Raw genomic sequence first — 15,051 nt, 5'->3', positions numbered from 1 at the left:
TGAAAAGCTGTCTTGATCTACAAGCTACAAGCTTGTAAAATCTCTCTTGTTCTCAATGAAGTTAAATTTTCAGTATCTTATCTCCAGAACGTCTTAGAACTTCCTTATGTATAGGGGTCAACAAAAGAGAGAAGGTGTGTGTAATACTAGGGACACGATGTTACGCCTTTTCCTCCTCTGAAAATCCAATAGCAGCTGTGTTTTGCTACCTAGCCTTATCCTTACACTAATCTTCAGCGTTAAAGTTGTAGAGCCCTCTGTATTCTTCTCCTTGGTTAGCAAGGGATTACTTAGAGGGATATCCTCGTTGTGTTCTATTTCCTCAGCACACTTATTACAATTTTATTTGTTTATTTATTCATTCATTTATTTTTTAATACCCAGCTGTCTCCATATCTTTTTTCCCCCAGATCTTTATTGGAATTTAATTGCTTTACACATCTTAGCACACCTGCTCTGAAGAGCAGTTGATATTGGTCAATTGCACTTGAGGCACTTGCCAAGAGATCTGCTTGGCCATAGTGATACAAAGTCAGCTTAATAAAATTCCTGCTAGTTGATGCTATTCAAGGAGCAGACAATGGCATGGAGCCATCCCATCCACTGGTCCATCCCCAACCCAACAGCTTTGCTTCTTGTTGGGTCTTCTCCATCTGGCATGTATGAAAGAAGTCAGTCACACATCTCATTCCTCACTGCCTTTGCATATATTTCCACCCCCTATTCAGAGTCTGGAAAAATCATGCTCACGATTTCCCAGTTACCATTCCATGAAGGCAAGATGCCAAAAAAGGAAAGTGTTATTTCTTTTCCAGAACTTCTGAAGTCAATATACTTTAAGCAGGCAAGCATTTCCAAACCATGCAGAACATTGGTTCAAAGTAAGTTTTCTTGTTTCCATTCTTGGGTATACTGAGCTAGCCACACATGAGTCTTCTTTTGCCAGGGAAGCCTGTGGCTTTAAAAGGCATTTGGTACATAGCTGGGCATACTTAGTGCTGAAGATTTAAATACAGGATTAGATTTTAAATTATTAATCTACCCAGAAAAATAGTTTCACAGGGCTGTTCAGAGGGGATTGTTTTCTGATTTCAAGTCCTGTTTCTGTCCAGTAGTTCTTCTAGCTAACACTTAGCAAATCTTTTCTTTTTTTTTGCTCTCATACTCTTTTGATTGACTAACTCTGGTGGAGATGAAGTTAACAAAGTAAATATAGAAAATGGGGTTCTATGGAAACAGAAGGGCAATTCAGTTTTTGACTTGACCTCTGAACACATTGAAATTGTGCATGTAATATTAAGACTGAAATGGTGGTGGTTCTCCACAACCCTGTAAAAATATTGGCATGGTGAAGAATTCGTTACAATGAAAACGAGTGAAACAACCCTGTAGCAATCTCATACTACCTTGGAGAATGTGGAAATGTCAAACAGACACTGTGATTGAGCCACAGTCATCATACAGAGTGGGACTGAAATGTTTTTAAATGGCTCTGCCTACTCTTGCTCCCCATAGTATAAAGGGAAATTCAGACTACTTGGATGTAATTCTTTGAATATACAAAAATAGATGTTTGGTTGTGTCGTCATGATTTATTTGGATTAGCAACTTTAAAAATCTCAACGTGGATAATTTTTTTCATAAATACGAATGAAAACGCTTTTCTCTTGCCATATGCCAGTTTTCAATTCTACTGGCTTGCAATTAAAAATAGCAAACTCTATATTTTATTAAAGTATTTATAACTGATTTCTCTATTAAAGGTGATACACGGCAGATGATTTTTCACCATCTACCATAATGTGGAACAGACGTTTTGTCTTTTATCTGCTGCTTTTGCCAGCTTTTATGAGTCAAGCAATATATGGACAAAGAAAGAAAGGATCAAAGCCCAATTTACTTGCAAGGAAAAATCTCCAGGGTAAAAAATGTTTTGTTTTGTCTTTACTAGTTTTAGCCTCTTAAAACCCTAACGTGAATTTTTCCAAATAGCATTTGATGTAAATAGCAAACCATATATTTATGTATATGTGAGATATTCTATTTTGATATGATAATAATGCACCTTACATACTTATAGAGCATACTTATAAAAACGTCAGAGTTTTCAGAGCACTTGCACATTCATTATCTCATTTGGGTTTCATAGTAGCCTTGTTAAAATGGGCATGACAGAGATTGCTACTCTCATAGATAAAGAAACTGAGGGCCAGAGAGGTGAAAGGGCACACTCAAGGCCATAAGGAAATTAACTAGTAACTCACACAGCTAGAATTCAAATTTAATTTCTCCCTTAGGTTTCTTTGTCCCTTACCACTGCTACAATGTGATGCGTATGGTCACCTTCTCCCTTGATTTCAAAAAAGTTTAAGAAAACCTGCACCAAAACAAGATGGGACCTCACCAATGACATATATTCTGAGAATCCAGCAGAATACTATTTACTTCTAGACAACCTTGCCTAGTGTTTTTTGAATTTTTAAACTATACTTTCTTATCCTCTCACTTTAAGTTTTACTTTGAGAAGATGCTCAGAATATATGGTATTTTCTTTCTTTGCTTTTGATTTGCATGATTTTACAAGAGGAAAAAAATTTGTAGACTTGGAAAGAAATTTAGTTCTTTACAATGTAAGCCCCATCTCCATAGTGCCTCTCTTTTTCACTTCCTTCTCCTCTCAGAAGCAAGCAATTCAGGACCACACCACCTCAGGGCTTTCCTTATGCAGAGTTGTTTCACGAATAGGGACAAGGATTTTGCCTAACCTATTTGTTCTATTTCAGACTCCACTTGCTTCATAGATCTCGTCTTCATCGTGGACAGCTCTGAAAGTTCTAAAATTTTTCTTTTTGACAAACAGAAAGAATTTATGGATAGCTTGAGTGACAAGATTTTTCAATTGACCCCAGTGGGCTCCTTGAAATATGACATCAGGCTGGCAGCCCTCCAATTTAGCAGCTCTGTCCAAATTGATCCACCTTTTTCTTCTTGGAAGGATCTACAGACTTTTAAACAGAGGGTCAAATCTATGAATTTCATTGGGCAAGGTACTTTCTCTTATTATGCCATTGCCAATGCCACGAGGCTACTTAAGAGAGAAGGGCGTAAAGATGGTGTGAAAGTGGCTTTGCTGATGACCGATGGCATCGACCATCCAAAGAATCCAGATATTCAAAGTATTTCTGAAGATGCCAGAACTGAAGGAATATTGTTTATTACCATTGGACTTTCTGCTGTAGTCAATGAAACCAAACTTCGTTTGATATCTGGGGATCCACCCAGTCAACCCATCCGACTGTTGAATGATCCAACCCTTGTAGATAAAATTCAGGATCACCTGGTATGTACCTAAGGGGTTGATTTTATATATATTTCTCCCATAATATTGATGATTTGTTCACAAATTCTGTAAGAATAGATAGTGGGTCAAAAAGATGAAAGGGAAAGAAATCCACCTTGGAAGTGGAAAGAAGAATCTTTCCGATGTGTCTCTCTACTTTCTTGATAGTTTACACCACATGAACTGGGGAAGTACCAGGCTAATTCTTTGTAATTGCACTCCTAACATTATTGTCAGCCAATGCTGAGGATTTTAGAAGGGTTAATTTCCATTCATCCACCTCAGACTCCTGTTTGTACATCCTGGGCTCACTGAACATTGCTGACTTACATTTGATTTGTAGTCAACTTGTGCTCTGCTATATTCATACTAAGTTCTTCTTTTCCCATTCCACATGTGAGAAATATTTCTTGACTGTTTCACCTATTGCCATATGCTCAACCAAAGTTCATGGACTTCCATTAAAAAAAAAATCTCCTTGTTTCTTAGGTGTTAACAAGGTCACCCAATTTTAAATCACCTATAACCTGCAGTCGCCCCACAGTTTCTCCCATCGAATCAATGAGTCCTACTAGATTGATGTGATTAGCTGTGTCACTGCTTTTCTTTATTGGTTGTGAGAGCCTTTCCTTGCTGCTAGGGAAAACACACGGCAAAGCAATCAAAACAAAAGCCTGCTTCACAACATTTCTCAAGGAGGAAATTCCTGGAGATAAGGTGGTTGATTTGCTAAGTGTCAAAAATTGATTTTCTTAAGAACATTAATTTTAAAAAATTTTCTTGAGAAGAGGGCAAGGCCAATGTGTCCTTTAGGTCCTGAGCGCTTCATATGGGTTCTTTTCTATTGGTTGAAAAAACCTCAGGCCCCATTTCAGAGACTGTTTTGCTTCTTTTGCCCCTTCCCCCAATTCTTTTCCCAACCTTACTTTGATTTTGTTACTCTCAGTTGTTTTCAGCATGAGATGCTGAGCTTTTCTTACCTAAATAATAGTGATCATATCATGGAATACACAGTGCTCTCTGTGTATTACACATTGCTCTAATTTACATATTTTATTTTATTCAATGTTTACAACAATCTTATGACATAGATACTGTTATTATCTTCATGTTATAGTTGAAAATTTGAGGCCAGGCAAAGACCCTGGAGTATGCGTGCTTAACCCTGTAAAGTTATATTGAGAAGGGAAATAGTAACTGTTTTTAAAGGTTTTCTAATTAAAATTGCCTTGAAACAGTGAAGGAGTATCCCTTCTCCAAAGTTACTACTCTTTCTACCCTTTTTTAACTCGGGCATCGAGGTAGATGGGGAGAGTTTTGCCTAGGCCACAGATGCTAGGCTCAGCTCCCAGATACTTGGGGTGAAGGCTCACGTGAGCATCTCTTCTGCAGGAAAGCGGAACGCGCAGGGGTGCCTGGCTAACCGCCTAGTCCTGCCTGTGCCAAAACTGAAGGAGTCCTCACCACTGAATAAAACAGAAGGTTCCAGCATGTGCAGGAGAGAACCCTGGGGTTGTGATCATGAGTGGCCTGTTGCTGCCTGGGGAAGACACAGGACAAGCAGCTCCTTGTTTGGCCAGATGTGTCAGCTCAGGAGGTTTATACTCCCTGCAGACACACCCTTGCCAAGAACTCCTGCCCAACTGAGAACACAGGCTCTTGGCAGTAAGAGCAAGTAGGAAGCAGTAAGCAAGACTGCTTCTGGGGAAACCAACAAATGACCAAGCATCCTAATGACTCTGCTCTTCCGTAGCATCCTGTTGTTTCAGCTTATTTGTTCAGATGGAAGCTCTGTGAATAAGCCACTTCATAGAAGGAGGTGCTGCTTTCCAAACAAATTCCAGAATCCAAAGAGCTTATGAGGCTTTTCAAAGAAAGATATCCCAAGTTTCAATGTTTCAAATGGCCATGGTCTAGGAAGCAGAACTTCACTTTCGATTAGACCATTGGAAAAGTCCTCATCTAATATGTTTCTATTACATCGGTAGTTCAATTTTTTTAAACTGTTTATTTTGTAATAATTTTGCAGTTGACTTTTAAAAATAAGTTAATTCGGTATCATTTAAGTACAAATCTGCATCTACTTTGAGTGCACAATTCCCTGAGTTTTGATAGAGGTATAGACCCATGAAACCACCAACACAAGTAGGATACGGAACATTTCCATCACCCCTAAAAGTTTCTTTATGCCTCTTTGCAATACATGCTTCCCTTGTCCCTTAGATGCTACTGATCTGACTTGTCATCCTAAATTAGTGTACGCTTTCTAGAATTTTACGTAAACAAGCTCATACCACGTGCAGTCTTTCGTGTCAGACTTCTTACTCCCAGCATAATGATTCTGAAATGCATCTGGGTTGTTTTTTGTATCAGCAGTTTATTCTGTTCATTGCAGAGTAGACTTTGGTTGAATGGACAGGAGTGTCCACAGTGAATAGATTTTGCAGGAGCCAGGACAAATCAAGGAACCATCACACATTCCTTGACACCTCTTGCAGGAAGTATCGTGTAAGAACCCCATGAAAACATTTTAGTTCTGAATTACCCAAGAGAGACCTGATGATTCCAAGATGAAGAAAATATTTGTGTTGCTATTTGATTATGATTTACATAACAGTATTGAAATCGAAGAAACAAATTCAAACCAATCTCCTGAATATATTACTTAGTCCTTTAGAAGATCAAGAGAGAGAGTATGTGGAGATTAAAAAACTTCTTTATTACATTTGATGTTAAAAATTTTAAAGTCTTTATGGGAATAAAGGTTGTGACAAATTGGTGTAATTCTCTGAAGTTTATCAAGAAAAATATCAATTTAGTGTATCTTCTCCCTAACATACAAAGAAGGGATCAACTGGATAATTTCTGTATCATCTTTAGAATCCTAGCCTTCATTAATTTATTAATTATGGTCCATTTCCCAGTTTTCCAAGGCTTCCTCTGTTTGCAGCCTTACTTCTGTTCTCTAAGATTTTATTATGGCTATTTTGCTACTATATTAAGCTGCAAATATGGGGTTCTTTTGGTCATAGAGTTTGTAATCCTTCCTACTAAGTTCTTTATTCTCATCCCATTTGCTGTCATGCTAATATCTTTGGCACCTTCCTCACATTTCCTCTGTTCCCTGCTCACAGCATTGACCTCATGGTCATTCACGAAATCGGCAATTCCATTCTAGCCTTCTTTTTTCACAAATATGCCATCATAACATTCTGACTCCGTTAATAAAATGCCCCTTCTTTTGCTCTGGAAAAGTCTTTTCTCTATTTACACTTTTCCATTTAACTACAGTCTCCATCTAGACCTTAACAGAGCATGCCCTTCCCTCTGGCTTTGACCATGGCCTCCCAGCTGTTCTCCCCACAGCCTGCCTCTCTGCTTAGGTGAAAGGCTTCACTGCTCCCCAGTTCTCTAGCTCTGTCCACATGGGCCCTTCTGTCCACTTTTTAAATGTCCCTCCTCACTGCTTCCTTCGTCTGATTGCCCACACTAGTCTTTATGCCTTTTTCCTTATAAACTTTGACATATAGAACAGCATTCCATCCATGAGTTAGTCCTTCGCATTCCTTTATTCAAAATTAACCAGAAAGCCCACCTCTTCCAAGAACTCATCCTGTTCCTCCCCCTATGCCCCCCCTCTCCCCCCAAGTCTAGGATCTCCTTCCCACACAGCTTGCTGTGCCATGTTTTCTATCACTGGGGCTTACAGACTATAAGTGCCCTTAGGGAACGGAGCTTTGTTCTTTGTTTGAAACAGGGCTTATCTATTGTGTAGTTTTAGGTCCACTTTTGTTTCCACAGAAATATAAATTCCAGCAAACACAAAATCAAATGAGTTCCAAAAATAATTCGTTGTGTTGTTATGGTTTTTAAGCCTCGTGGCCCATACTTTGAAAGGGTAATACGGCAAAGCAGAAATTGAATTTTCAAAGGAAAAGACAAAAAAGTGTAAAATTACACATCAGCCACAGTAGCAGCTAAATTCATGAGTTTAAGATTGATAAGGATATTGCTTATCATAAAAGGTGGTAAAGCGACACAATTTTGAATTTTTCTTTATTTCAGTAGTCATTCTCAAATATTACAATTTGACTTGAATTATTAGTTGTTTTATTGTCGCTCTTGAACTCCTTTCAAATTCCTTTTCCTTCTCTCCCTCCCAGAGGAAACCAAGTTTGTGACATATTTTACATACTTTCACAATTCAGATCATATTGTATGTATTCATCTGCAGCTTGCTTTTTCACTCAACTTTTTAGGAAATTTATCCATGTGAAAATATACAAATTCAATGCACTGACTTTAACTGCTGAGTAGTATTTTGTTTATTGATCCTTTACACCAGGGGTCCCCAACCCCCAGCCGGTCCGTGGCCTGTTAGGAACCAGGCTGTCCAGCAGGAGGTGAGCGGGGCGTGAGCCACTCCCCATTGCTCCCCATCACTCGCATTACCACCTGAACCCCCCACCCCACCCCAGCTATAGAAAAATTATCTTCCATGAAACCAGTCCCTGGTGCCAAAAAGGTTGGGGACCGCTGCATTATGCTATTGATGGATATTTTATTTCAAATTTTTCGCTATTAAAAACAATGCATGCTGAAATATACAAGTACAAGAGTTTCTCTAGGGTATGTCTGGAAGGGATGTCAGAATCACAGGTGGAAGCAAGGACTTGTCCTGGGCAGCCTAGGGATAAAGCATGTATCTTTCAACTTTCTAAGCACAGCCAAATGCCCTGGAGAGAGTGAAGCCATTTTACACTGAAATTGTCCGTTTACCTGAGTTCCCATTCTCCACATGGCCTACTAGTTTTTAAAGATACAAGTATCTCATCTGCTTTCGGCCTGGGTTTACACTGGCTAGTAATTTAAAATCACTGGGGCTGGAGGCAAAAGAGGGAGCGGGAAAGAGAGCCATAGGTGAGACTCTGAATTTGGTAGGTAGGGTCTCTGGCCAAAGTTCCCAAGACCATGCTGCCAAACCTTCTCATTTTATAGATGTGAAAAGTGACCTGGAAGGACTGTATGACTTGCCTAAGACCAGGTGGCTAATGGTGGAAACAGGATGAAAATCCTGGATGACACTTAATCCCCAGGCTAAACTCTTCTCTGAATTTTTTCAAAATTTTTCTAAATTTTTTCTCCATAGAGCCACTTAAAGCATTTTGCTATATCTTCCCACTAAATGATTTATTTGATTGGAAATAAGGGCAGAGTGAAAACAAAACTAAAAGGATGCAGTCCTCTATGAAGCTACAACTCTGACTTATCTTTAGCTTCCTCAGTACATCCTTTATTTTTAACATCTTGAAACAAACATTCTAGTGCTTTTTACTTCTGTTTTCTATTTTATCATGTGTAAATGACTCCTCAGATTCAGTCATAAGGCATTAATTTGACACATAGCTTCTACCTTCAGAAAGCAATAATTCTATCTGTAAATATAACTTCTGTCCAGTGTTTGACTTCAGACACAACCTTCAGTGCTCTTGTCAGGTAATACCCCACTGAGCTGGAGTAGGGTGGTGAGGTCTACATGTTGGACAAAACCACATCGCAAATTTCTCTAAAATTATGATTTAAAGTAGTTTTGAAAAATATTCTGACCAATTCATTTCTGTGTGGTTAAGTAGGAAATAGCATTGAACTTGGTCAGGCAGCTCAGCCCAAGTGTGTGACCTTGGGCAAGTCACAGCACCGCGTCTCAAGTTTCCTTATGACAGAATGAGTGGCTGGACCGCATTGACTTGTAAGGTTCATTAATATTTCATGAAGTTATCACCCTGAAATTAATGTTTTACTACTTAAAAATAAATGCATATCTGTATAAGGACAGAAAAATAGAGAAAATACACAATTACATATTCTGCTAGTCTTTGTAAAATAAAAGTGAGAAATTTCTCATTATGGCTGATTAAGCTTATAGCCAAAGTATGGAGATTATAGAGCTGATAAAAAGAAACAAGAGATAAAACTTGGTTTGCAATAGAATAAAGTTGCTAGAAAAAAGTAATTTTTAATGAATGTTAGTGTCCTTCATGTCTTCTATTAGTATATGGCTCAGAGTGCTTCTTGGGTGGTTGGCTGGGGCTTTATGCTTTTACAAGGTTAAAAAGGTTGAATTGCTATTCTTCTTGGAAATTGCATATCCCGTTGGGAATAATTAAGTCTAATAAGAAGCTGGAAGCAGGACTATGAATTGAGTTAATGTTTCATTCTTTTTTCCCTCCTAGGATATCTTATTTGAAAAGAAGGTAAGCACCATATGCTTTGATTACTATGAATTACTCTAAAAGCTCACATAATCAAATCAGTATTACAATTCACATTAGAAGATAAGGTGTAACTAAATAAAAATGCTTAATTCTTTTTAAAATGAGCCACTCTATTTTGAGGCAGCCATTTGATTTCTATTATGTTACCACATCCACTGCAGATTGGAAAACTTTTCCTAAGTAGGAAATATTTAAATGATTTTAGACATCAATGATAACTAGACAATGCAGTTTTTGCTTACTTTGATATGACTTCCTTTATTCTAATTGTGTCTCAATACCCACTACTCATGGGGGTCCTCCACTCTAGGAAGTGTGCCTTGTGTTGGCCAGGGTTAGGCAGTGCTCCCTGCGAAGGGACAGGGCTCAGAGTCGCCCCCTACTGCCTGGTGACTAAGTTCATTCTCTTCCTGATGGTGGCAAGCCGACCACGTGGCAAAGCAAGCTGGCCAATATCTGTTGGATAGTACTCAGCACAACAGACAACCATCAGCTTGCTGAGGACTGCTGTACTAGATACATCTTTCTGGGCAAGGAGTGTGGCACACCTGGACTTTGTTTGATAAACTGCTTCTTTGACACTAGGAAACGTATGAGTAGTATCATGTCAAATAACAGGAGCCAACCAAAGCTTGCAGAGCACTGTGTTTCATTGAATCATACATGGTCAGATACACCATTATTTTATGGGCCATTAAGACAGATCAAAAAAAAAAAAAAAAACCCTCTGCCAAGTAAACTATGATAGAGTGCCTTCTTACGAATTACAAGTTTTCATTTTATACTTATGGCAAGACTCCTTTTAGATTTATTTAGATATAGACTTTTAAACCCTGTATCACTTTTGGGCATACATATAAGGGAAAATATAAGCCAACTAAACTGGTTATTTCTAAAACTTCTTTACATTCAAAGCTGAAATCTTCTGAATCAATTTTTGTCTCAGAGTCTTTGTTGCCCTTGCTTTTCCACACAATATCGGCCTCTGTGCCACCAAGAGCATCGGTGATGCAGCATTCCTTAAAGTGCTCCAGTTGTGTCTCTGGAGTTCTCTTCCATCTCATTCTGGAAGTGCTGAAGCGCATGTACAGAAAATATCAGCTTCTTCCTGGTTAGGCCTGACTCATCTAAGACTCATTCTGATTTCAAAGATGTGAAAATGAAAAATATCATCTTAGAATTGATAATATATGGTAAAATTCCAAAAGTCTGCTGAAAATGTTTGTTTTCCCCTTTTAACTGGCAACTAAATGTTATATATACATTTTTTTTTGAGTGGCGGTCTATTTTATGTAATCATGATAACATTTAATAATACTGTATTAGATGGCTCTTCCTAGATCTGAGTTTTCCTAGAGGGACTTAATAGTGAGAACAAAAGCTCCATAAATTTGCAAGATAAAATTTTTTCAAGGGAGTGTTCCATTAAGATATGTGCTGAATGAGATTTAAAATGCTATATTTCACTGTGCGTTAATACTGTGTTTCATTATTGACTTAGTGTGAACGCAAGATTTGTGAATGTGAGAAGGGGGATCCAGGAGATCCGGGGCCTCCTGTGAGTATATTTCTACTCTGAACTCAGGGTCAAGTCGGGAAGTCCTAGCAATGACAGCTCTACCCTGAGAACACCGGGCTACTCTGTGCTGTTGAAAAGCAGTTGCGTGCCAGCAGCAGCAAAAATGGAAATGCTGTTTCTTTCTTTTATTCCTAAAGGGATACATTCTGTCCTTATAATAAGCCTGGGATTTTACTGGGCTGAACTGAGGGCAGAGTTGGTTTAAAATGATGAAGTTCTTCCCCCAAAGGATATTTCAGCATCATTTCTGATCTGATGATTGGGGCTAGAATTTCTCAATACTGATGTGAAAATGTAGAGAAAAAGCTCATACAAATCCTCAGTGCTCTAGGCAAAGCTTTATCCTACTCCACCTAGAAACAAGTGACCTCTCCAGAAGTTAGCTGTGTCTTCACACTTATCCAAGTGCAACCCCAAAAGCCTTGTGGGGAGGCAGCTTGTGAGGAGGTGCTGGGGATTAGGGTGAATTGTGTGAAATGGAAGATACCACTTGGCAACCAAAGGTAACTGGCAAGATTCACTATGATGATTCAGTACTTGAAAAGATAATCCCCAAAGGAGTGCTTCCTTTATATTCTGCCCTAATATCTGGTAGGTGCCATGTCTGTACTGGGAAGGCACTGAAATTGACATCACAGTGACAGGAGATGCTGACCATTTCTCTAACACACACCTTCAGGTGCCTCCACACTGCTCCTTCAGTTTCCCATTTACTTTTATGATTTCAAACCTTAGAGGACAAAAGTCCAGAAGAGATATTTCACAAAAATGCACAGATAATGTTTCTGAACTGATATTTCTATTTGCAGGCAGGGAGGGGAATGTGTACAGTGGATTTCTTAGACTGTGACACATTTTCCTTTGAGTCTTGGGTCCCAAGCCTATACTTTTCAAACCATTCTACCAATCAAGGCATTAGAAAGTGAGACTGTTGCATTTTTTCCCCTTCAAAACACAATTTAGATATATCACACGATAACACAGCAGTCAGTTGAAGCTGATTTTGGCCAAAGTAAAAGTTTAACTTTCCCTTCCTATTAAGTCTTAATTTATACTTATTACACCAAGAGATTGCCAGGGAAGGTTTGCTTGAGATATTCAATTATGTTTTAGAATAAACAGTAAGAAAACTTACAACTGCTGAGTTGTAAGTTACAATTGAGTCTGACAATTTCAGTCATTCAATACTGTTGAAAGAGATTATTGTACCATATTTTAATAGGGAAAGGCATAGAACTATGTTATTTAACATTTATTGAGTATTCCCAAAACCAGTTCACAGAAAAGCGAGATTTTTGGTGGCTTAAAACAGATGATTGAACTTGGTGTACCCCCCCCCCCCAAAAAAAAGAGTAAAACAAAAAAAAAAAAAAAAGAAGAAGGAAGTATACTTGGCATCTTCCAGGGATGGCAAGGAGGCACTGTGGCTGCAGAAGAAAGAAAATGTCCAATATGTTAACCTTTGTTATTATTTCATGATCGGAATTTGGGTATATAGTAGTCATGTCTTATGTTTTTCTGTATTTTTGAATTTTCCATAATAAGAATTATTACCTCAATATTTGGAAAAAATAAAATTATAATAAAGAATAAAAGTTAAATTAATAATAAAAAAAAGAATAGGAAAATAAAATACCTCTCTGAAACAGAATTGGAGAACTCTCTTCTCCCATCTTTTGAGATTCTCCCTTGGACATGGGGGAGAGAGAGATATCATCTTTCTTGAGCAACTCTAGAGAATATGCCTGTTCAAGACTGTGCTGTCTTCCTGGTGTGGAGTAAGGGGAAATAGAGTTGAATCTGTGCTTGGTAGATCAAGTGTTGTTTACAGCCTTCTGTCATTTTATGGGATGAAGCTGGTCAGAAATTCATGTAAGATATAGGAAACTAATAGAATGCCTGATCCATCTAATCTCTTTTTCCTTTGCCTTCAGGGCACACATGGAAACCCAGGTATCAAAGGTGAGCGAGGACCAAAAGGAAACCTGGTAAATGAATAAACAGCTTTCTTTTAAACTGATTTATCTCCTTCTAGTTGTATGTAAAGAACAAAATTAAGAAAACAAAGCATTAGGGAGTTCCTTGGTGGCGCAGTGATTGGGAATCCGCCTGCCAATTCAGGGGACCCGGGTTAAAGCCCTGGTCTGGGGGATCCCATGAGCCAGGGAGTGGCTAAGCCCCTGCACCACAAGTGCTGAGGCCCACATGCCTAGAGCCCGGTGCTCTGCAATGAAGAGTAGCCCCCGCTCCCCACAACGAGGGGCCGCGCGTAGCAGCGAAGACCCAACGCAGCCAATAAATAATAAATAAATAAATAAAATTTAAAAAAAGAAAACAAAGCATTGTACTGTATGTCAATACTAAAAATCTGATGATTCCTGTGAAGAATACAGGCTGTTCACTTCCTACATTATCTATCTGGTTTGTGTAAGCTTGTATTTACAAATTCTGAGAAACGTATGGTCATTTTAACCAATAAATTCAGGAAACCTAGGGAGTTGGATAAAGACAAACTTGTTCTTAAATAATGGTGGCCTAAATTAATTAATACAATGTTCCATGAATCACTAACACATATTCCAAAACAGAGCAACTGACCTACCATAAAGATAGAAAAGACACCAGATTGTCTTTTACTCCCAGGACATCTTCAGGCATTTCTCCAATTATTTTCTTTGTATACCCATCAAAAAAAAATCCTAGATTAATTTTTAAAAATTATATAATTGTTGAGATGATGGTCTTCCAATTTCAAAAGCAAATGAAGGAAACATAGGAGAGAGATTAGCAGATGTAACCGTGTGAAAATTTAAGGAAAAAATTGTGTATAATGAAAAATAATAATGAAAATAAAAAGGAAAACATACAGAGAAATGTTTACGTCAAATGCAATGGACCTTGGGTTAATTGTTATAGTACATAAAGTCTTTATAAAACAGGTGAGAAAATATCAATTCTCTAATAATTAAATGGTCAAAGGACACAAGCAATTTTCAAGAGAGGAAATAAATCCAGTTAATAAAGAAATAGAAAAATGTTTAATTTCACTGGATAGTGAATGAAATTTAAAAACAGACAATGAGGTACCCTTTACTACTAATTACTCACGTTTTAGAAACTTTGGACTCCAAGGTTGTTGGGTTGTTTTTTTGGGGGGGAGGAAGGCAATTTTCTAGTTCACGTAGTTTGTTTTTTTCCTGTATTTTAAACTTTAAAAAAATTTCTTATAGCAATTAACACAGCAATATTAAAACAATAATAACTAGTGACAGCAATGTAGTGGTGAAACTGGTTTCTTCTTTGTTGCAAAGCTAACTCGATACAAACACACAAACATTTTGGGAAGCAATTAGGCACTACATAAGAAGCATTCAAATATTCAAAATTTTAACCCCAGTAATTCCATTTCTGAGAATATGTTTAGGGAGGTAATGAATAATATAATAAGTTAGATGCATGAAAGCATTTTTGCCAATTGCCTGCTTGTCAAAGAAAGGGAATGTAAAGCATCCTTGTGTGGCTTTTCAACACACACACACACACACAGACACCCACACACACCCCCTACACTCACCCACTTTATATGGGTCTGGACTCATGCCAACATGTCTTCTTTTTGTTTTGTTAAATACCTGCTATAAGTCTTTGTGCACATTTCATTTATTTGGCTTGTAATTTTGTGGCACATAATATATTTTCCTAAGTCTTGCTGAAATCAAGCAATCACTCTTAAGGACATTTTGGAAAACATTCCAAAGCCCGTTGGAGAAAAGCCAGAGTGGCTGGCTCCAAGTGGGTACAATGCTATATTTGAGAACAAAGGCCGTGTTGTTAAACTAGGATGCAAGTCTCAGCCT

General features: G+C 38.1%; 1 protein-coding gene across 1 annotated transcript in view; it reads left to right on the top strand.

Moving 5' to 3' along the window:
* Window positions 1-1,800: 1,800 nt before the first annotated feature.
* The window catches only part of COL28A1 (collagen type XXVIII alpha 1 chain), a 159,091-nt gene continuing 145,840 nt past the window's right edge, over window positions 1,801-15,051 (top strand). Inside the window, exons 1-5 of the mRNA XM_057732394.1 lie at window positions 1,801-1,921; window positions 2,784-3,340; window positions 9,574-9,594; window positions 11,117-11,173; window positions 13,129-13,182. Coding sequence (XP_057588377.1) covers window positions 1,801-1,921; window positions 2,784-3,340; window positions 9,574-9,594; window positions 11,117-11,173; window positions 13,129-13,182 — 810 coding nt within the window. The remainder of the gene's footprint in view (window positions 1,922-2,783; window positions 3,341-9,573; window positions 9,595-11,116; window positions 11,174-13,128; window positions 13,183-15,051) is intronic.

Source organism: Hippopotamus amphibius, chromosome 4 (genome assembly GCF_030028045.1).
Source record: "Hippopotamus amphibius kiboko isolate mHipAmp2 chromosome 4, mHipAmp2.hap2, whole genome shotgun sequence".
Taxonomy (NCBI): Eukaryota; Metazoa; Chordata; class Mammalia; order Artiodactyla; family Hippopotamidae; genus Hippopotamus; species Hippopotamus amphibius.
Note: the sequence above shows the minus strand (reverse complement) of the source record. Positions and strands in the feature narration are given on the sequence as shown.